Below are 22,744 nucleotides of genomic sequence, written 5' to 3'. Positions count from 1 at the left end.
TGCATTACCAGCCAGAGCCATTAAATTAAAAATTTCTTCAAATTTAGGGGTTCCTGGCTGGCTCAGTCAGCAGAGCATGTGGCTCTTGATCTTGGGGTCATAAGTTTGAGCCTCCCATTGAGGGTAGAGTTTATGTAAAAAAAAAAAAAGAGGGGATCCCTGGGTGGCGCAGCGGTTTGGCGCCTGCCTTTGGCCCAGGGCGCCATCCTGGAGACCCGGGATCGAATCCCACGTCAGGCTCCTGGTGCATGGAGCCTGCTTCTCCCTCTGCCTGTGTCTCTGCCTCTCTCTCTCTCTGTATGACTATCATAAATTAAAAAAAAAAAAAAAAATTAAAAAAAAAAAAAAGAAAAAAAAAAAAAGAAATTAAATTAAAAATTTTCTTTAAATTTATCAGAAGCATTTGATAGCTTGTGTCTGAAATTACTCTTTTAGCTTTGTTAGTCCTTTCTCTGTTTCTTTGTTTTCTGCTTCTTCTCTCCCCCCTCCCCCCCTTTGCTCACAATCACAGCTAGGACACTTTCCAATTCCCCACAACATACCAGTCTTTGTGGACTATAAATAGGAAGACAAACAAGGCTGGGCAGTTGGAGAAATTGTCATTCAGGAGTTGGTGATTATAATAAAATCAAATGGGAATGCCTGGCATGCTTTTCTGGAAGGCTGAACATTTTCAGGTTGAGCTGGATTTGTTTTTTTCCTTTAACTGGCTGGGGTGGGGACCCCCTATGTTATGACAGGGCTGCTGTTGGTCATCCATGAGAATGAGCACATGTGGCCAGGACCTGCTCTAGGAAGAAAGATCCATGGGGAATACTTTAAGCCCTTCCATATATACCACCTCCAGTGTAGATGTGAGAAAATGAGTCTCAGGGGCACCTGGGTGGCTTGGTGGTTGAGCATCTGCCTTTGGCTCTGGTCATGATCCTGGGATCCTGGGATCCTGGGATCAAGTCCCACATCAGGCTCCCTGTGAGGAACCTGCTTCTCCCTCTACCTATGTTTCTGCCTCTCTCTGTGTGTCTCTCATGAATAAATAAATAAAATCTTTAAAAAAAAAAAAAAAAAGAAAAGAGTCTCAGGGATGAGGAGACCCCTCCTTACCATCACCACCATCAAGGTTACTTGGATTGTTGCAAAGGCTGGGGCCATGCTCCATCTTTCTAGAGCTGCTTTCCCAATGTAGAAGGGCTACCTCTGTTGTATTTACCTTATAGACCAAGGGAGGGATAGGGGTGTTCTGTAATGCTGTAAATATTTTAAGGATGGACAGAGTGCTGAGGGACAGGATTTCATTCCTTCCCTCTGCAAATGGCTCACATTTGCAGTGCTGTCTCTTGGCTGCTGCATTCTCTTCCGTGAGAGCCCAACTACAACCGTCCCCCCCCTCCCCCCACCCCACCCCCCCACCCCCCGACTCCACCCCACCCTGTCCTCCGCCCCCTTGCCCTTCATCCTGTTCTTGGGAGCCTCACCTCTGAAGGGCTTGTTTTCCAAGACTTGGAGCCAGTATTCTGGCTCTGATAGTCTGCAGCAAACTGAGTCTTTGCCGGCCTCTAGTGAGAGAGTTTGAAGCTGCAGGTGGATGAACGTGGCATTTCTGTGGAGCCAATTTGACCGCGGCAGTCTCCACAAAGCTCCCATCTTGGAGCATCTTGCTCCATCCCTTGTTTTGCATACAGCAATGTCCACAGTGGAGTTAGGAGCCCTGAAGCAAGAATTCAAAAAAAAAGGTTTATTAGCATCGGATTTTGGGGTGGTGGTGGTAGAGGCTGAGACTTCTACTTAGTGAAACACACTTCCCTCTAGGGACTAAGACTCTTGGCAGGAAAAGACATCCAAGTTGGAATTGGGAAAACCTGATGAGGTTGTTTGGCCCCTCAGTCTATTTAGGTAATGTTCTTTTCCCTTGGGGAAGCCATTCTTTAGAAGGGATGGTCATGGAGAAAAAAGAAAACCCTGAAAACTCAAAATTCCCCTGTAGACACATGCATTTTATGTAGCACCTAAGAACCAGGAGAGGCTCCTTTCAGTGCCGACGTGGAAAAGCAAATAGAAGCTTAAAGAACAGTTGTTTGACAAATAAATTCACCAACATTCTTTAGAGAAGAAAAGTAAAAGTCTTAAAATTGCCTTGCCAGAGAAGGTCTGGAAGATGGGAGGCCTGCCTTTTCAGCTTGGCTTCTTCATTTATTTAAAAATGTATCGTGTGCAGGCTTTAGTACAAATTGGCTTTAAAGATTAATGCATTCAGAAAGAAAAAAAAAGATTAATGCATTCAGGCCACATTTGGAATCTGGAGGAAGAGGATGGATCGTTCAATAAACGGTGTGAGGATTGCTAACTAACCATTTGGAAGAAAAGAGGGTTAATGATCAACCTCACAGGATAGATTGGAATAAATTTCAGAGATTAAATATTTACATGTTTAACAAAAAAAAAAAAAAAGGAGCCATAAAAGCAATAGACAAAAACATAGGTGATTGTTTCTGTAACCTTGATGGCAAGAAAGGTTTTTCTTTTCTTTAATTTATTTATTATAGTCACAGAGAGAGAGAGAGAGAGAGAGAGAGAGAGGCAGAGACACAGGAAGAGGGAGAAGCAGGCTCCATGCACCGGGAGCTCGATGTGAGATTCGATCCCGGGTCTCCAGGATTACGCCCTGGGCCAAAGGCAGGCGCCAAACCGCTGCGCCACCCAGGGATCCCAAGAAAGGTTTTTCTAAGCATAACACTGGTACTCTGGTAAGAGCAAAGAAAAAGACTGATAATTATATAAAATTTTTGGAAGTCAAAAATGATCATAAACACAATTAAAAGGTAAGTGATAGATGAAGTATTTGAAGCATATCAGGTTCTACACAGATCTCTTAGAAAACATTTGTGAGGGGCACTTGGCTGGCTCAGTTGTTGGAGCATGTGACTCTTGATCTCAGGGTGGTGAGTTTGAGCCCCACATTGGATACAGACATTACTTAAAAATATAATCTTTAAAAGAAAAAAAAGAGGGATCCTTGGGTGGCTCAGAGGTTTAGCGCCTACCTTTGGCCCAGGGCGCAATCCTGGAGTCCTGAGATCGAGTCCCACTTCGGGCTCCCTGCATGGAGCCTGCTTCTCCCTCTGCCTGTGTCTCTGCCTCTCTCTCTGTGTCTCTATGTCTATCATGAATGAATGAATGAATGAATGAATGAATGAATAAATAATCTTTAAAAAAAGAAAGAAAACATTAGCAAAAGTAAAACTCTAATGCAAAAATGGGATATAAACAGAAAATATGGATGATTTAAAAAACATCAAAATTATTTGAAATAGGAAATACTCCATATAGGTTTATTGGATTTTTTTTTTCTGGGGCTGCAAACTAGGACATTGCCAGTTTTTTGCTTTTATAGACAATACTTCTTAAACTGTTGTGCAAATGTTTCTGAGGGACAGATGCCCGGCTGTGGAATTAATTGTTGGAAGGGCGAAAGCGTTTTATTTTTGGTAAATATTTCCAAAGTGCCCTCCAAAAAATTTTGAGTCAGTTTATATTCCCTTCCACTGGATATGAAGGTACCCATTTCCCTACGTTCCTGTGAAAAAAATGGGCATGTGTTCATTTTTGACCGTGTGGTAAGTGACAAAAATAATTGGTCACATACACATTTTATACCCTTTTTCATAGGCTTGGCAATCAGGACTTTCCCTTGGGCTGGAGGGGGTCACTGTAAGTCTCAGTGAGGTTGACCTGATTCTGATCAACCCTTTCCTGCAGTTCCTGCTCATATTCCACAAGGCTGCAGCTGGGGAGCTGGAGGAGGATAGTGGGCTGATGGCGCTGGCAAAGCTCTCGGAGATCGATGTGGCCCAGGAGGGCGTCAAAGGTGCCAAGGACTTCTTTGAAGCCAAGGTAGGTGCTTCCTTCTTGTGCGGGAGCATCCTCCCTCCCTTCACCCTGCCCAGCATGAGCTCTCCGTTAGTGACTACCTCATTCACTCACCCAGGACAAGCGGAACAGCAATATATCGTGTGTGATCGAAGGGGAATGAGTGTGATTGCATGTAATCTGAAAATTAAAAGCAAAGTGGAAAAACAGTCAAATGGTAAATGCATTCCATCATGGTTTCTTATTCAAATGGGTTTGCTGGTATGGCACTCCCAGATCGGCTCTTGATCCAGACTTCCCTAAAGTACTCCTCTCTACCCCAAGCCACAGTTGAATTACTTGAGCAGATACTTCAACCTTTAGGATATTAAATGCTGTGTGAACAAGTGAACCATGGGGCCAGAGGAGGGAGCCCCACTGGCCTGCCTCAAATCAAGCCAGTGTTTGCTTTACCGACAGTGGTTTCTGAGTTGGGAAGCAATCTCCAGTGCATGGCCCCAAAGCCCTTCTGGGTGCTTCCATTCATTCACACATTTGTCCAGTCATCAAACATTTATGGAGAGCCTCCCCCTGGCTGGGTGCTGTCATTTTCATCTCCACAGAACACACCTGCAGAAAGAGAAATCAGAGAACCCTCTAAATCCCCTCTCAGCCAGAATAGTAGAGTGCAGTGGGGTGGGCTGCCTGGGTTCAGATCCTGTTTCCTCCACTGACCCTGTTACCTCTCTTTGCCTCAGTTGTCCCATCTGTACAGTGGAGGTGATAATAGGATGGCCATGAGGACTAAATGAGCTCACATGTTTAACAAGTGCCTGGCTCACTGTGAACACTCATATGTGACATGAGCTATTGGGACTTCCTCCCATCCCAGATGGAAGCCAGCCTCTTGGGGAGTATTGGTTTATTCCAGGAGTTTGCCCAGAGACAAAGTGTCCCTGGCAACACATCCTGGCCATGCTGGCCCCTGAATAGGGCTGTCCCCTGACTTCCCTATAATGCTGCTTGGAGGCAGGTTCAGTCATTTTTCTGCCACTATGTAGACTATGAATCATGGTGGACTCCTAACCCCTATATCCCTCCTGCCGTCATCTGAGAATTATTGGGACAGGCCAACCACTAATGGCACCTTGAACACCAGCATCCTATGCCCAATCCTGAAAGTAGTTTGGCCCTTCCTTCATGACTTAACATGGATTCAACACAGCTCTGGCAATGCCAGGCACATGAAGCTCTGGAAATGCAACTCCTTTACAAGGAGGTATTACACAAAGCTTTTGCCTTCCTCAGGACACACATAGTCTAGTGAGGAAAACAAAAAACTCTCAGCCTTGAAAGAGAGGGAATAGAGATGAGGGATGGGTGAATTCTGGAAGGATGGGTCCTCTCTATTCATGGCCTGATGAGCCAACACTTTCAGATCTTTTGTGATGCCTCAGGTGGGGCCTAAGATTGAGACCCAAGTTTAGCTTGGTCACTGCTATCGCTCAACATACCACACCAAGTGCTGTTGTTAAAGTCTGCATGAGGCAACTCTCAAGTCCTCTTCCTCCTCTGGAGCTTTGTACCTCAATAAACCTTGCTTTGTTGCCTACTGGAAAAAAAAAATCAGTGCAGTCTCTGGGAAATCTTTTTCTTTTTTTCTTTCTTTTTTTAAGATTTTATTTTTTTTACTCATGAGAGGTACAGAGAGAGAAGCAGAGACATAGGCAGAGGGAGAAGCAGGCTCCCTGCTGAGCAGGGAGCCCAATGCAGGACTTGATCCCAGGATCACGACCTGAGACAAAGGCAGATGCTCAACTGCTGAGCCACCCAGGTGCCCCAATGATGAATAATCTTATAATCTGATTCTGATCCTTGCTCTGGCCTCCATCTGATGCACAATTCTTCAAATAACTGCCTTTTAATGATTGGGCCTTAGTGTCTGCTGTTTCCTCTGCCTGGAATACCCAACCCAAAGGGCTTTCTCTAGAAAACTCTACTCGTTCCATGTTAAAGAATTGCCTCCATTTGGCCACTTCTCCTGAGAAAGTCTACCCTACTCTGTGGGCCTCTACTATGAGGAGAATGGTATTATAATTTATCTGTTCACAGAGCACCTATGTGGCTCAGTAGGTTAAGCGTCCCACTCTTGATCTCAGCTCAGGTCATGACAGGCGTGATGCCTGCTTAAGATTCTCTCTCCCCCTTTCCCTCTACCCCTTCCCCATTCTCAGACATTTTTGGTAAAGAGTACAAATTGTCCCAGCTTTTTGGAGAGTAATTTGGGGCTTAGCTGTGAATGCTTCGTCTCATTTACCTCTGGGATTCTGTCCCTAGGATTTTTTTTTATCCCTTAGAAGCATAAAAATGCAACCAAACATTGACCTAGAGACAGGGATTTCATACAGCATTAAAAGAGAAAAATTGGAAGTGACCAACGCTCCCATTATCAGGGAATTGAGATCCTGGTGGCCTGCCCGCTTGTACACCCTGTGTGGGGACAAATGTCCGAAACGAAGAATGCAAAACATTATGTTTGAAACCTAATCGTGTTAATTACTAAATACAACCCAGATAATTACATACTAAAGTATTAGTAATAGTTATGACATAAGGACTTCTTTTTTTATATATTTTTGGAATGTTTTGTGATGTGTGCAGTATTTTTATAAGGAGGAGAAAAGATTAAAAGAATAACAATGAAATGTTTTGAACCGGTCCTGTGTCTGCCTCCTCAAGCCAGACTCAAAGGCAGAGTAGGTGTGTTATCTTCGTAATTACAGAGCCTGGCACATAATGGCCCTCAATAAATGTTTGCACGAATGACGAACGGAGGGAATCATCACTCAGATTTGGGAGAGGGCCATAAAGGAGCTGACATTTGCGACAGATGTTCAGAGATGAATGGGAATTCACCTGTAATCAAGGAAGGGAGGGCGTTCCTGCCGTGGGAACAGCAAGAGCAAAGGCTCTGGGCATGGAGGGTGAAGCGCATTTGGAGGCTGGCCCCTGTGCACATCCAGCGGAAGGTCAGGCCTCCCCAGGCTGCTAACCACCAGAATTATCTGCAGACCAGCTTCTCAGATCCCCCTCCCTAGACCTCGTTGGGATTTTTCCAGGGTAGGGCCCCAGAAACATGGAGCTGAATGAGCTCTGCAGGCAGTTGCACTGCAAAGACATGCTCAGGAAAGACAGCTGAAGGCGCTGGGGGCCCTCAGTGGGCCTCCCCCTGACCAGCGCTGGGTACTGGGGATGGACGTGTCTGGGGAAAAGCTGGAATCAGCCAGGCTTCCATGGACATCTGGAGAATTGTGGGTCCACTGAGCACAGGGATGGTGGGACTGAGAAGGAGGTGGTAATGAATCTCAAACTAGCTAGCACTCTCGGTATTTATGACTGCTTGCTTGGAGGTGGATGGTAAGAAATGCTATTAGGACTAGATTTGTGGAGCTGTGTAGAGAGGGTTTGATGATATTTTAAAAATCAGGACAGGGGCGCCTCCTCCCTCCCAATATGGGAATGATGTGAGGAAGGGGATGGTGTTTCCTTTCATTTGAAGGGCACATGGGGGTGCCTGGCAGGCTGGCTTAGTCAGAAGAGCATGTGACTTTTGATCTCAAGGCCATGGGTTCGAGCCCCATGTGGGGTGTAGAGATTGCTTAAATAAATTTTAAGAAAAAGTGAAGGGCGCAACGTTAGTCCACAAATAGCTTCATCCTGTCTTTCTTTCTTGGGGTCTGTGTGCGCAGCTGTAATTCTGCTAGTAGCAAGGATGGGGACACTAGGTAGTGAGGGTCATGGAATTATCTCTTCCACACATGTCCAGCACTGGCTGAGGGCTAAGATACCATTATCCCCACTGGGCTCTCTGTGGAGCTCAGGGTAGACAGGTCAGTCTCCCCAGACCCTCGGGCCATGTTTCCAAGCACGAGAGGAGGGAGGAAATGAATGCTTCATGGATGCCCGGCTCACGGACCACGGGATCTGCCTTCACAGGATACAAGCAGCTCCTCAAGAACTCGCAGGGGTGACTATGGTAGAACACAGTGGTGACTGGATGGGGGGAAGAAACTGACTGGAGATACAAGGAAATCAAGGCTTGAAGTCAGATGAGGCCAGAGTGTGGGTCTTGGGTCTAGCAAGTGGGACAGTGGAGACTTTTGGAGCCCAGGTTCCCTGTGGAGGGCAGATGGCAGTAGGGTAAGAGGTGAGTGGGAAGTGGGAAGCGGGGAGGAAGAGCCCAACTTTTCCATGTAGACTGCTGGTGGGGGAGGCCTGGACAAAATGGGATGGTAGTTTGGGATCAGGCAAGATGTCTGTTGTTGTTGTTGTGTTTAACCTAGAATAGACAGATGGTGGTATGTTTTTAGATCCCAGGGAAGTGGTCCACAGAGAAGGAAACATGAAGACAGAGTGGGGTGATTGGCGAGACAGGACTCACAGACCATAGAATCAAGGGGAGAGGTAGACTTTTTTTTTTTAAGATTTTTTTTCAAAGATTTTATTTCTTTATTCATGAGAGACAGAGTGAGAGGCAGAGATGCAGAGGGAGAAGCCCGCTCCTGGTAGGGAGCCCAATGTGGGACTCGATCCCAAGACCTTGGGATCATGACCTGAGCCAAAGGCAGACACAACCACTGAGCCACCCAGGTGCCTGAGGCAGACTTTTATAGTGGAGAACAAGGACCCCAAGGGAGGGAGTCACAAGGTCCCCTCCCCCTCTGACCTGGCCAGCAGTAGTAGGCAAGTACTCCAAGCCCTCAGCTGAAGACCTCAGCGTCACGTCTTATCTAACACTCACACAGACACTCTGGATGGAGGCAGTGGCATCCCACTCTCTAGATGAGGACACTGAGGCTTAAACTGTGGCTTATAGGTAAATATTTAGCAACCGGCTCTCTGAACGAAGTATGCATATGGATGCATATGCATAACTTTATTATAGATTTTAATGATATAAAGGATATGTAGACATAATTTACAAATAATAAAGTATACTCTACTTTTTAAAAAATATTTTATTTATTTATTTATTTGGGAGAGAAAGAGAGCACATAGAGGAAGAGGGAGAAGCAGACTCCCCACTGAGCAGGGAGCCCAATGCGGGCCTAGATCCGAGGACACTGAGACCATAACCTGAGACGAAGGTAGACACATAACCAATTGAGCCTCCTAGGTGCCCTGTATACTTTACTTTTATTATAAATTCCACATAGCCTATTGATCCTCAAAGAACAACTCCTTGGTTTTTGTTGGGCTCTGTATCTGTTGCCTATGGTTGCAAATGACAACAGAACCTAGTTCCAACATGAATGTTGGTTGATACTGTAAGTTAATTTATAAGAAAAAGTGAAGGGATGCATGTCAGAATTGTATTCTTTCCTCAATGATGTGAACAACTTGTTTGCTGAAATTTTTAAAAAGATTTTATAATGTGAGAGAGAGAGAGAGAAGAGAGAGAAAGAGAGAGCAAGCATGAGGGAGTGGGCAGAAGGAGAGGGAGAAGCAGATGAGGGGAGCAGGGAGCTCAACATGGGGCTCGATGCCAGGATCCTGGGATCATGACCTGAGTTGAAGGCAGACACTTAACCAGCTAAGCCACCCACATGCCCCTTTGCTGAATTTGATAATACTTGTAAAATATTGGAAGAATATTCCCTGAATTTCTTTGGAGCTATTCATAATGGAAAGACCACAGTCACTACACATTTTTCAGCTTAATCTGCATTTTTAACATTTCTCATCACTTTTTAAAAATCATTTTTTTTTAAGATTTTATTTATTTATTCATGAGAGACACACACAGAGAGAGAGACAGGGACACAGGCAGAGGGAGAAGCAGGCTCCATGCGGGGAGCCCAACATGGGACTCGATTCCGGATCTTCAGGATCAGGCCCTGGGCCAAAGGCAGTGCTAAACCACTGAGCCACCTGGGCTGCCCATTCCCATCACTTTCTTAGGAAAAGATTGCCAATTACACAATAAATCAAGCCCTACTTTTGTAGCATTTTGTTGGGTTCCAAGGTCTAAATATTCCCACCAGGGTTGCTTTCAAGCTTCCAAAAGGATATTGCTGAACATGGATTTGGGAAGATATACAGTGTGTTATTGTATAGGATTTCCACCTTAAAGTTATACCAGAAACAGACAACTTTCAAAAACACAGAAAGAATAAAATGTAGCAAGATAATAAGGAAGCAATGTCTTTTTAATATTTATTACAGAGACTCCTGGGTGTCTCTGCTTTTTAAAGCAGCAGTTGAGCGTCTGCCTTCAGGGCGTGATCCTGGAGTCCCGGGATCAAGTCCAACATCAGGCTTCCTGCATGGGGCCTGCTTCTCCCTCTGCCTGTGTCTCTGCCTCTCTCTGTGTGTCTCTCATGAATAAATAAATAAAATTTTAAAAATTAAAATGTTTAATATTTGTTACCTTTACTTCTAATATAATTTACTTATAGATTTATATAATTTAACTTTTAATATATATATTTTAAAGATTTTATTTATTTATTCATGAGAGACACAGAAAGAGAGAAAGGCAGAGACACAGGCAAAGGGAGAAGCAGGCTTCCCGCAGGAAGCCCAATGTGGAACTTGATCCTGGGACAGGGACCACGCCCCGAGCCAAAAGCAGACACTCCACCACTGAGCCACCCAGGCATCCCAGCTTTTAATATTTAATGGCCAGCTCATAAAATTCTTGAAAACAGAACAACAAGGAAAAAAATGAATAAAGGTGAAGAGGAGAGGGGTCAGGGCTAGACAAGGAGACTGGGGTCCAAACTTTCAGCCCGAGTCTGGGAACAGAGGGTGATGAGAGTCAGCATGAGCTAGACTCTGCTTGAGGCAATTAAATCTGGCCTCTGGTGACTCCGATGCCAGGGGAGAACTGCTTGAGACAGAGCAGGGCCTCCCTATGAAATACCTGGGAACTTTGGAAAACATAATTTCCTCCCCCTAGGGATTCTGATACAGAAAGAGTAAAAACATAAAGCTCCATGGTTAATATTTTCAGAGGTGTCCTGTGTTCAGACACAGACCCCTGTGCATTACAGGGAGAATGTAGGAGGGGTGTTATCATTTTTCATTGAGATGTGAGAGTCTGCATTGTGCTACGAAGGTTGTAATGGACTGAAAACCAGAATGGACCGGATAAAGAGCATTCCTGGAAATGGTAAATCTCAGCTGTAATGCACAGAAGTGAGTAGAAGCAGAGAATAGGCATGGAGACACCTAAACGTGGAAGCTTGTGATGGGGAAAAGATGACGGACCTAGGAATGTGTTAGTTAAAAATAGAGGTCAGGTCTCCTGGATGCTTAGTTGGTAGAGCCTGAGACTCTAGATCTCAGGGTTTTGGGTTCAAGCCCCCATGTTGGCTGTAGAGCCTACCTAAAATTACAAAAAAAAAAAAAAAGTAGAGGTTAGGACACGTCGAATTAACATCATTAAACACTCAGCAAAACAGAATGCTCTTCTATAAATGTGAGATAACTAGACAGTGATTAATTATAAAGACATTTAGGAGCCCCCTCCCTGCCCCCACCAAAAAAAAAAACACCCCACAAGTTAAGTGCTGGGGAATTTAGGGATTTATTCTTCAATGTTACAGATTTTTTTCAATGTCACAAACTAGTTCGAATATATTGAAAAAGATTACATCACGCTAATTTTCTCTTTTTTAAAAGATTTATTTATTTTAGAGAGAAAGCTTGAGCAAGCCTGGGCAGCAGGGGAGAGGGAGAGGGAGAAAGAATCTTAAGCAAACTCCCTGCTGAGTGCGGAGCCCCACATGGGGCTCAGTGTCACAACCTTGAGATTATGACCTGAGCCAAAACCACCTCTCACATTCATTCTCTAAAGCCATCATGATTCTAACAAGAAAATCAGATAAAAACACGTCAGAAAAAAAAAGCATATTAACGTAATGAATATAGCTGTGGGACTCTTAAGACATGTGAAATTTATGTTAAGACTGCAGGGATAATTTTAAAATTCTCATAGGTATCAAATATGAAAAAATGTGATCATTTCAGCAAGACATCTCAAAACATTTGGTGAAGTTTAATATTCATAGTAAGACGTTTAAATATATGGAAAGATGGATGCCTTGGTGGCTCAGTCAGTTACCATCTGACTCTTGATCTCAGCTCAGGTCTTGATCTCAGGGTCATTAGTTCAAGCCCCGCGTTGGGCTCCATGCTGGGCATGGAGACTACTTAAAAGAATAAAAAAGAAAGAAAGAGGGCAGCCGGGGGGCCCAGCGGTTTAGCACTGTCTTCAGTCCGGGGCCTGATCCTAGAGACCTGGGATCCAGTCCCATGTCGGGCTCCCTGCGTGGAGCCTGCTTCTCCCTCTGCCTGTGTCTCTGCCTCTTTCTCTCTCTCTCTCTCTCTGCCCCCCCCCCCCGTGTGTCTCTCATGAATGCATAAATAAAAAATATTTTAAAAAGAAAGAAAAGGAAGGAAGGAAGGAAGGAAGGAAGGAAGGAAGGAAGGAAGGAAGGAAGGAAGGAAGGAAAATATGAAAAAAGTGTGCTTAGTCAACATAATGAAAGAATACTTTCCTTAGAGGTTGCCTGAGTGGCTCAGTCAGTTGAGCATTTGCCTTTGGCTCAGGTCATGATTCGGGATCTTGGTGTCCAGCCCCGCATCAGGATTCCTGCTCAGCAGGCAGTCTGCTTCTTCCTCTTCTGTGCTCTCATGTTCCCTCTTGTTCTCTCTCTCTCTCTCTCAAATAAAAAATAAATAAATAAATAAATAAATAAATAAATAAGAACAAAAAAGAATACTTTCCTCATAAATATCCAGGCATTCTATAAACAGTAATATTAAATAATGTGGTACATGTGTAGGAGTAAACAAATCAGTCAGTGGAACAGGATTGAAAATAGTAAAAATGGGATCCCTGGGTGGCTCAGTGGTTTAGCACCTGCCTTTGGCCCAGGGTGTGATCCTGGAATCCCAGGATTGAGTCCCACATCGGGCTCCTGCAGGGAGCCTGCTTCTCCCTCTGCCTGTGTCTCTGCCTCTCTCTCTCTCTGTGTCTCTCATGAATAAATAAAATATTTTTTAAAAGTAGTAAAAACAGACCTCCTTCATGTGGGAATTTGGTACATGAAAAAGATAATTTTTAAATCAGTGGGAAAATCATGGGCTATTCAATAAGAGGCATGAGAAAATTGGCTCTCCACTTAGGAAAATGAAGTCAAGTCCTCCTATGATATATACTTCCTTCACTGACATAAAATATAGGTGACTTTAAGAGCTTAATGGGAAAATAAAACCAGAAAAGTATGAAAGGAGGATGGGTGTAGAGCCCTGGGGTATAGAAGACTTTCAACATGACATAAGAGGAAGGCCATGGGGTGGGTGCCTGGCTCAGTTGGTAGAGCATGTGACTTTTTTTTTTTTTTTTAAATAATATCCATAGTTCACTTAGATTTTCTTTTTTTTTTTTTTTAAGATTTTATTTATTCATGATAGACACAGAGAGAGAGAGAGAGAGAGAGAAGCAGAGACACAGGCAGAGGGAGAAGCAGGCTCCATGCAAGGAGCCTGAAGTGGGACTCTATCCCAGGACTCCAGGATCACGCCCTGGGCTGAAGGCAGGCACTAAACCACTGAGCCACCCAGGGATCCCCAAGCGTGTGACTCTTGATCTTGGGGTCGTGAATTTAAGCCTCACCTTGGGCATGGAGCCTACTTAGAGAGAGAGAGCTCAAAGCTAGAATGGAAGAGGTTGAAAATTTAGATTACATCAAAATTTAAATATGTGAAAAAAAATTAAATATGTGCATGGCCTCAGGTATCTTGAAGTTAGACCAGCAAAAGACTTAAGAGTAGCTGAAAAATATATAGAAAGAGACTAAGACTAAATTATGTAAAGAATGGTGAAGTGGGAAATCCCGGGGAAATGGGTAATTCACTTAAGAGGAAATAAAAGAAGGTGCCAGGTTTGTGGGTTTTTTTTTCCCCCTATCAGATTGGCAAACAGGAAAAAGGTTACTGATAAATGTTGGTGAGGCTGTGGGGAAATGAGTACTCACATTCCATGATGGTGGGGGTATAAATTGGAACAGCTATTTTGGAGAGCAATTTGGCAATCTTTATTAAAATAACGTGCACAACCAGTGCATTTGGGAATTTTACCAAATGGATGAGACACTGAGCCGGCGGGGGGCGGGGGGGTGGGTGCAGTGGTGGGAGGAATTGGTTCCAGAATACAGGATTTTTTTCTTAAGATTTTATTTATTTATTCATGAGAGAGACAGAGGCAGAGACACAGGCAGAGGGAGAGGCAGGCTCTATGGAGGGAGCCCGACATGGGGCTCGATCCCAGGACTCCAGGATCACACCCTGGGCCGAAGGCAGCGCTAAACCGCTGAGCCACCCAGGGATCCCCCAGAATAGAGGATTGGAAAATGGATTTATCTGATATGGCATTATTATAGATAAACTAGGTTTAAAGAATTAGCACCAAATCCCATCCACAACATCCACAAGAACACATGATATTTGGAAGTAAATTCAGAATGATTGATAATGTTGTAAAGGTATCCGCTTGCCACAGGCAGATTGATGCGACTGCAGTCAGAATCCCAGCAGGAAGTTCGTTTGGTTTGGTTTTTGGTCTTCTCCCCCTAGAATAAAACTATATTATTGTGAGATTAAAGGTTGACACAGAAGTCGGTAATAGGTGGGTGGTTAAACGATGTCCCCGCAAAGAAGTGAAGTGGGAAGACCAACCGTAGCGGGTGGGACCGTGTATAGCATGGTGGCAGATAAAGTGATGCCACCCACCACGGGGATCAAGCAAACTTCCAAGGGGTACCAGCTCTGGGGGGCGCGGGGTCCTGCCCTGCAGTGGACTGGTTCCCCTGTCTCTGGGCTCCAGCCCCCTGAGGTCTGTTTGATGCGTGGCTCCATCTCCAAGCTTCTCCTCCCCTCCCTCAGGCTGTTGGTTTGTTTTTGCTGTGTCTCTGCAGGTCCAAGCTTTGTCCTGTGCCAGTAAGTTTGAAGCTGAGCTAAAAGCCGAGCAAGATGAGCGGAAGCGGGAAGAGGAGAAGAGGAGGATCCGCCAGGCGGCCTTCCGGGAGCTCAAGGCGGCCTTCAGTACTTAGGCTGTCTTCACCTCCATCCACAGTGCCTCACAGATGCCCCCAAGAGAGCTGGCTGGGCATCTTCACCCCTGCCACCCCTGCCCCCCAACCAGCCTCCGCACCCACCACCCAATGCAAGCTCCTTAGCCTCACGGGGTGGCAGGGGCGGCTCTCATCCCTGGGTGGGAGCCCCTCCCAAGGATCCCGGGATGAGCCAACTGCCTCCCTTGCTTCTCTTTCCTGACCCCCTTCCTCTGTAGCCAGATTGTGCCTCTACTTGGCAGTTTGTATTTTTTCCTTGTCCCTTTGCCATTCTGCATCAAAGAGTGTTAATTTGTGCAGATCTTTCTTTCTTTGATGGTCCTCAGAGGAGATAGTCCCTGGAGGGCTCTGATGTTAACGTGGCCTGTTTTCTTGGGTAATTCTCTGGCCCTCTCCTCTCTGGGTCCCCCTCCTCTTTGTTTGCCATCCGACTTCCCTATTTTCCTTCTGAGCCTGATTCTGCCCATTGCTTTTGCGTCTTCTGTCCTTTTTTGATGGTAAGGTTTAAGGCAACCCAGGCTGGACCACTGCCTGTCCTCTCTTCAACAGAAGGAGTGGCACACTGCTGAGATGACAAAATAGTAGAAAAATAGAACATTCTGTTCCTTCCTATCACCTTTCTCCTGTCCTCCTAGCAGTCTCCCATGACCCACCCTCCTCATCCCCCCTCCATTTGTGTGTTTTCATTTCACCCTTTCCTCCTACTCTTAAATACTATGCTATTTACCTGAAAGAAAAAGAGAATTATCAGAAGTGCTATTAAAGCGTAGAAGAATCCCTGTTAATTCTGACTATGCAAATTATATTACAGCAGACCCCTACACTCCCAAGCGACAATTCCAGAGCTTTTCAAAATCCCCAAAGTCATGACCATCCTCATCTGGCCCGTTTCCAACTTTTGCTCCCAAGATGTCAAGATGAAACTGTTCCTACCCCCACTGCAAATTTTTATGCATTGTGTGCTCTTGGGATTGCTCTCAAATGCCAGGGGGTTTGTATTTTTAAAAAATAATTCCTAGCATCATATTTATTACTTCTCTTTTGTAACTGCTGTCTTTATAACAGGAAAACATCTGCATTTCTACTTTACAGCTGTCTCTTTTTAAATAAACCATGCAAATGGACTTTGCCATCACATCAATGTGCTTTTAGTCTTTTTTGACTTGGGGGGAGAGAGAGGAGTGTTTTTTGCAGGGGCCACATCCAGCCCAAGCTCCTGTGTGACACTGAATCCCAGAAGTAGAGTTAGAAGTGGTAATTAAGGGTCAGCTTTACTCAGGGACACTCTTTGTATTGAGGTTGTCTGTCAGCTGCTCTCCCCTTCCCATCACTGAGAATTCTCAGCTGCAGGCAAAAATCTGTAGCTTGATTTCTCTTGCTTCTTAGATCCCTTGAAACTCTGATGAGGGCCAATGACCCCTCCCTCTCTCCCTCCCTCCCTCCCATGTAGATTCTAGGGCATTTGTGGACCTGAGTAAGGACTTCTGTCTCACGAGAACACCCATAGCAAAAAAATAAAAAAAATAAAAAACAAAAAATACTCATAGCTTCCCCATGGAGAATTATACCTGTTTTTGCACAAACCCAAGACCTACAATTCTTGGGTGTCATTTTTCAGATAGGGTCACCTCCCCACAGGGGAAGTGGACACAAAAAAGGGATGGAGATGCTCTTTTTTTGTTTAGATTTTATTTACTTATTTGACACACAGAGAGAGTGTGTACAAGTGGGGGAATGGCACAGGGAGAGGAAGAAACAGGCTTCCCACTGAGTAGGGAGCCTGTGGGGCTTGATTCCAGTACCCCGGGATCATGACCTGAGCCGAAGGCAGACACTAAACCAGCTGAACCACCCAGGCACCCCAGGATGGAGACACTCTTACCATACAATCCAGGAAATGTGCTTTTTGGCATTTTCTTAATCCAAGAAATTTTGTCTCCACAAAAACCTGCACATGAATGTTTATAGCAGCTATTTCTTAATTTCCAAAACTTAGGAGCAACCAAGATGTTTTTCAGTAGGCAAATGGATAAACTGGTAGATATGTCTATACAATGGAATATTAATTCAGCCGTGAAAAGAAATATTAGCAATGAAAAGAAACGAGCTGTCAAGTTGCCAAAAGACATGAAGGAAACTTAAATGCATGTTGCTAAGTAAAAGAAGCCAGTCTGGAAAGGTTACACACAGTATGATTCCAACTATAACATCTGGAAAAGGCAAACCTACAAAGACGGTGAAGTAAAAAGTTAGGGGTTGAGAGAGAAAGGGGGAAGAATGAATAGGTGGAGCATGGGGGATTTTTAGCAGTCCTATAGTCATCCCATAGAGGTCATTAGACATTAACCAAAATGCACAGAATGTACAACACTAAGCGTTCACCCTAATGTGATCCACAGATTTCAGTTAATAATAAGGCATCGCTATGTGCACATCAATTGTAACGAACGTAGCATGCTAATGCCAGATGTTAGTACCAGGGGAAGAAAGGGTGGGGGACAGGGAGAGAGGTATATGGGAACTATCCTTTCTGCTAAGTTTTTCTGCAAATATAAAACTGCTTTAAAAAATAGTCTATGAATAAAACAAAAAAGGAATGGGGACAACTGTGTAGTTACTTCATTTTGTGTGTGTGTGTGTGTGTGTAGTTACTTCAAGCATCCACTTGCCTCTCTGGACACCATGCCCTGCAAGAACTAAAAACTCATGATTGTAAATGATAAAAAAAAATGTGACACAGAACAGGTGAAGACAAAAAGGACAAATAATTGGGTTCATGTAACTGGAGACCAGGGATAGGACTTCTTTGCCCCTTCTTGATCACATAGTCCTATAGATGTTGTCCCTCTACACCTCTCACCCGCAGCTCCCATTCTCCACCTCCATGGCCATGGACTTCCTGGGCTGTTTACGGGTCTCTGCAATGGCCTCCTGAATGCTTTCCCTGCCATCATTTTGCCTGCATGGTCCACCCTGAAGTTAGGATAACATTTGGTTGTAATATTTCCCCTTCAGTTTTTGCTTCCCCCACTTTGGGGATCCAGTCCCCTGCTCTCCTGTCCTGCCCTATCGCTTGTCCCCTTTCCCTCCCCTCTGTCCAAACTGTGCTCCAGGTACACCTGCGAAACCAAGTGGTTCCTAGAAAGTGCGGCTCCTGAGGGCTTTGCATGACTGTCTCCTCAGCCTGGAGCTTGCCCCCTCCCTTCCCCTGGCAAAGGACTTCTTATTGTTGATGACTCAGCTCAGAGATTATCTTCAGGAAGCTTTCCTGATACCCCAGGCTAGGTGAGGTGCCCCTTCTCTGGGTTTCTGTTTCCTTTTTCCTCTAGTATAATCTTCATGGCATTATGCAATAGCCTTCCTTTCACTTCTCTTTTTCTTCTTTGGACAAGGAACTCTGCTTTACTCACTGCGGTAGGCCTAGTATGGTGCCCAGCCTGGGACAGGCTCCCCTGCCTACTTCATAAGGACAAACCGGGTTTGTTGCAGCAGAGATGGGTAAGGGAGGACCTCTATCACCCACTCAAGGACTTTCTAAGCGTAGTGACACGGGAGCCTGGCCTGAGGGAAGAGCTCTGAAAGTGAGGATAGTGGAGATTGTGGGGATATCATTCTCACTGGAAAAGTGATGAGTCTACTCCCCAAAGGCCCCCTCTTTGATTGAGCAATAGGGAAACCAACAAATCAACAAACCAGTTCTGCCTCTGTCCTGGGGGCTGTGTGATGTAATGGGATTTGGAGTCAGATATAAATAGTAGCTTAGCTTCTGTGATCCTCAGTCCTCACCTGTAAAATGATGATGATCATCTACCTGGCACTTATTAGTGCTCAGGACATAATTGGTTCCCTTTCTATCTTCCACCTTGCAAGACTGTAAATCTGCTACCTCCTGAGCCCTGGGTCTTCAGAGTCATAGGCAAAGGATCCCAGGCCAGGGTGGCCCAGTTCTGGCTGCTGCCTTGGACCTAAGCACAGGTGCCTTCTCTCCCATTTCTCTATTCTTTTGAGGCTTCTGACCCAATGAGCCCAAGGGACTCCTGCCAGTGTGCCTGTTTACCTGCCACACCCTCTGCAGCTGCTACTTGCTGAGCCCTCCTGGGTGGATCTCAAGGCCTGACACCTGTGGCCTTGTCCCTGCTCATATTTCTCCCTCCTGACCCTGCCTGTCCACCAGGCCAGATTCTGGCCACATCCCTGCTCACAGGGCTGACTTATAAGAACAGTGGTTCCAGGGCAGCCTGGGTGGCTCAGTGGTTTAGCGCCGCCTTCAGCCCAGGGCATGATCCTGGAGACCCAGCATCGAGTCCCATGTCAGGCTCCCTGCATGGAGCCCACTTCTCCCTCTGCCTGTGTCTCTGCCTCTCTCTCCCTCTCTCCCCCTGCTCCCCCCGTCTCTCTCATGAATAAATAAATAATCTAAAAAAAAAAAAAAAAACCAACCAACCAACCAACCAACCAACCAACCAAACAAACAAACAAAAAAACAGTGGTTCCATAGCCATCCCCTGGGTCCTGTGCTGGTGGGAGGTCCTGAGGGGCAACATAGAGTTCCACAACTTAAGGAAGTGCTGAGCATGGACCTTATCAGGGTTCAGTTGTCCCTCTTCTGCCTCCTTTCTGTAACCAATCACTTTCAGTACTCTGCCACGTGGTATCAGTGGAAGTGCACACTGTTCTTACAGGTTTGGAAGAGCAGTTTGGTAAGCTGTTAAAATTGTATCTGTATTATTTATTTTTGTTTTAAATCATCCCCTAACTTAGTGGCTTAAAACAACGATTAACATTTTATTATCTCACACAGTTTCTGAGGGTCAGGAATTCAGAAGCAGTTTAACAGGTGGTTCTAGCTCAGAGTCTTCCATGAGGCTGCAAAATGTGAGTTGGGGCTATAGTCATCTGAAGGCTCAAGTGGGGCTGGAGATCTACCTTTCAAGGTGGCTCTGTCATACGGTTCACAAGTTGGTGCTGGCTGTTGGCCAGAGGACTGTCACTTGCTGCATGAACCTCTCTACTGGGCTGTTTGAGTATCCTTACAGCATTGCAACTGGCCTTCCTCAAACAAGTGATATGAGACAGCAGATATAAGCCACAATGTCTTTTAAAATCTAGCTTAAGAAATCATACTCTGGGGGGTGCCTAGCTGGCTCAGTAGTGTGCAACTCTCGATCTCAGGGTTGTAAGTTTGAGCCCCACATTGGGTATGGAGATTACCTTACACTCAGGTGCCTCTGTTTCTTCAGGTTCTTAATCCAGATCCAGAGTCTGAGGCCAAGTCCAGTCATGTGCCCACATGTTGGGGTCGGAAGGGTTAGTATCTGGACAGTTTCTTTTCTGTAAAGGGAGGCAGGCTCTGCCTCTGGCCAAGATTTTTGTTTTCTCCAAATATGGGAAAGTATTTCAGATGCAGAATAGCTGTGAAAGAGTAGCAGATGTCCATTGCAGAGCTACTCATGAGTTTGATCCAGTGGTGTTACTTCTGAGAATTTACCCTATAGGTAAATATAAACATAATAAAGGGTATATTTAGGGCGATACTCATTACTGCATTGCTTGCAATAGAAAAACTACCGGAAACAATCAGGATGTCTACCAGTAGGGAATCGATTAAGTATATTATGGTACAGACATGTAAGTGTCTGTATACGAGGCAGTCATTTAAAAAATGCCAAGGACACCAAGGCATATTGTTTCTTAGAAAAAGGTCAGGGGCAGAGCAGCATGTATAGTAATTCTTAGGTATTTTGTTTTGTTTGTTTTACATGAGAGATTCAAAATCATGGCCCAGCCTATGTAGACCAAGGTGCATGAGGTCAGAGACCAAGTGGATTTTGGGGCAATCAGCATACCCTCAGCACTTGATGGTGCTGAGAATGAAGCACATCATACTTGTTTATGCATACAACATTTGGGGGGAAACCTTACCAGAAACTGTCAAGAGTGGGTTACCTCCATGGGGGAGAACCTGAGGGTCCTGGGTAGGTCTTGGGGGGGAGGATTTGAATTTTTTCCTTTATATGTTTTTGCATTCTGAAAATTTAAAAACCATAGCATGTATTGCTTTACTACTTTTAACAACAATTAATAATAAAGAGAGGAGACTGACCATCATGAAAGTGAAAAGGGCGATTGCACATATATATGGGAACCCTCTGCAGTATGAACAGCTGCAATATGAAATCCTAAATAAGCAAAAGACCCAGGAGAAAACAAAACATTTTGGGACACACTGCGGGGCATTTACGTGAAAAAATACATTTATTGTATTCCAAGATAGTTTTATTTTTATTTTTATTTATTTATTTGAGACAGAGAGAGAAGGGAAGCATAAGCGAGGTAGCAGGAGGGCCAGAGGAAGAGGGAGAAGCAGGCTTCCCACTGTGCAGGGAGCCCTCTGGCACAGGGCTCAATCCCAGGACCCTGAGATCATGACCTGAGCTGAAGGCAGACACCTAACCAACTGAGCCACCCAGGCACCTCCCAAGATAGTTTTTTTATGATTAAATTTTCTTGGTATACCTCTGAATGTTAGAAATGAGAATAGAATTTAAAGTATGGAAAAAAAAAAGAATTTAAAGTATGAAATTGTATGGGGCGCCTGGGTGGCTCAGCTGGTTTAGCATCTGTCTTAGGCTTGGGTCATGATCCTGAGGTCCCAGGATTGAATCCTGCATTGGGCTTCCTGCTCCACAGGGGACCTGCTTCTCCCTCTCTGTCTGCCTGCCCCTCCCACTGCTTGTGCTCACTGTCTCTGTCAAATAAATAAATAAGTAAACAAATAAATAAATAAAATCTGCAAGTACTTTTATAATAAAAAATGCTTTAAAACATAAAAATGGATCTGTTTCCATAGTTATCATCTAAGCAGCCTTTCCCTGATGTTTGCTCAGCTCTCTGGCTCTCTATCTTCCCTACCCTCTCTGCTTGTGTTTTCTCTTGTGTACACAACACTTTCAGTTAGGGTCCCAATTTGAGTGGCCACTGCCCTCTTTACTAACAAATACATCCTCCCTTTTCATTCACTTCCACACTTTTGTATCCTCCTTCCTTATCTCCTACTCTTCCCTAATCTATTCTTCCTACTCCAAAGAAAATTCTAGTCACCAAATTCAATAGCTGTTTCCCCAGCCCCAGATTCTCCTCCTCCTCCTCCTCTTCCTCCTCCTCCTCCTTCTTTTTATTAGCCCCAGACTCCTTGACGATTCTGTAGATTTGGCATTGCTAATCAATTTCTTCTTCTCTCTGTTCTGAGAGAGAAGAAGAAATTCTTCTGGCTCCTGCTCCTTATCTGGTCCTACCTGTAACTTTTCTCTACCTACCAGCCATGTGTTTTCCTCCCCAGAGCCTGCCTTAGCTCCATACTTTTCCTTTCTGCAATTGCTGGTTATGGAGGATTCCCCATGATTTCAAAGATCTCCTCTCTGTGGATGACTCTCAGATCTGTAGCTCAGACCTCTGAAATTTCATTTGGGGCTTTTGCTGGAGGCAATTACATGGGCCTCCCCTTGTAGTCTAGGCTTACTCACAGAACCGTTACCTCAGGCTATTTGGGTTTATTATCTGGCAGCTACTTGCTTCCAAAGAGACTGTTTTAGCAAACAAGGTAGAAGCTCTATCACCTTTGTGATCTAGCAAAGGAAGTCACCTCCTTTCATTTTTGACTTGTTCTATCAGATATAACAGTTCCCTGGGGACTTTGCCTTTAAAAAGGGCAGTGGCAAAGTTCTAGAGGAGTATGTTGGTTGGAAAATATTGGTGTT

The 22,744-nt window shown here is 44.8% G+C and overlaps 1 protein-coding gene across 2 annotated transcripts in view; it reads left to right on the top strand.

The window, feature by feature from the left end:
• Positions 1 to 16,124, top strand: part of EFHD1 (EF-hand domain family member D1) — a 46,129-nt gene extending 30,005 nt beyond the window's left edge. For both annotated transcript variants that reach the window (XM_041768297.1, XM_041768298.1), the window contains exons 3-4: positions 3,757 to 3,891; positions 14,832 to 16,124. In XM_041768297.1, coding sequence (XP_041624231.1) covers positions 3,757 to 3,891; positions 14,832 to 14,966 — 270 coding nt within the window. In that variant the 3' untranslated portion in view covers positions 14,967 to 16,124. The remainder of the gene's footprint in view (positions 1 to 3,756; positions 3,892 to 14,831) is intronic.
• The last annotated feature ends 6,620 nt before the right edge of the window (positions 16,125 to 22,744 follow it).

This window comes from Vulpes lagopus, chromosome 8 (genome assembly GCF_018345385.1).
Source record: "Vulpes lagopus strain Blue_001 chromosome 8, ASM1834538v1, whole genome shotgun sequence".
Lineage (NCBI taxonomy): Eukaryota > Metazoa > Chordata > Mammalia > Carnivora > Canidae > Vulpes > Vulpes lagopus.
This window is presented reverse-complemented; position numbering and strand designations above follow the sequence as displayed.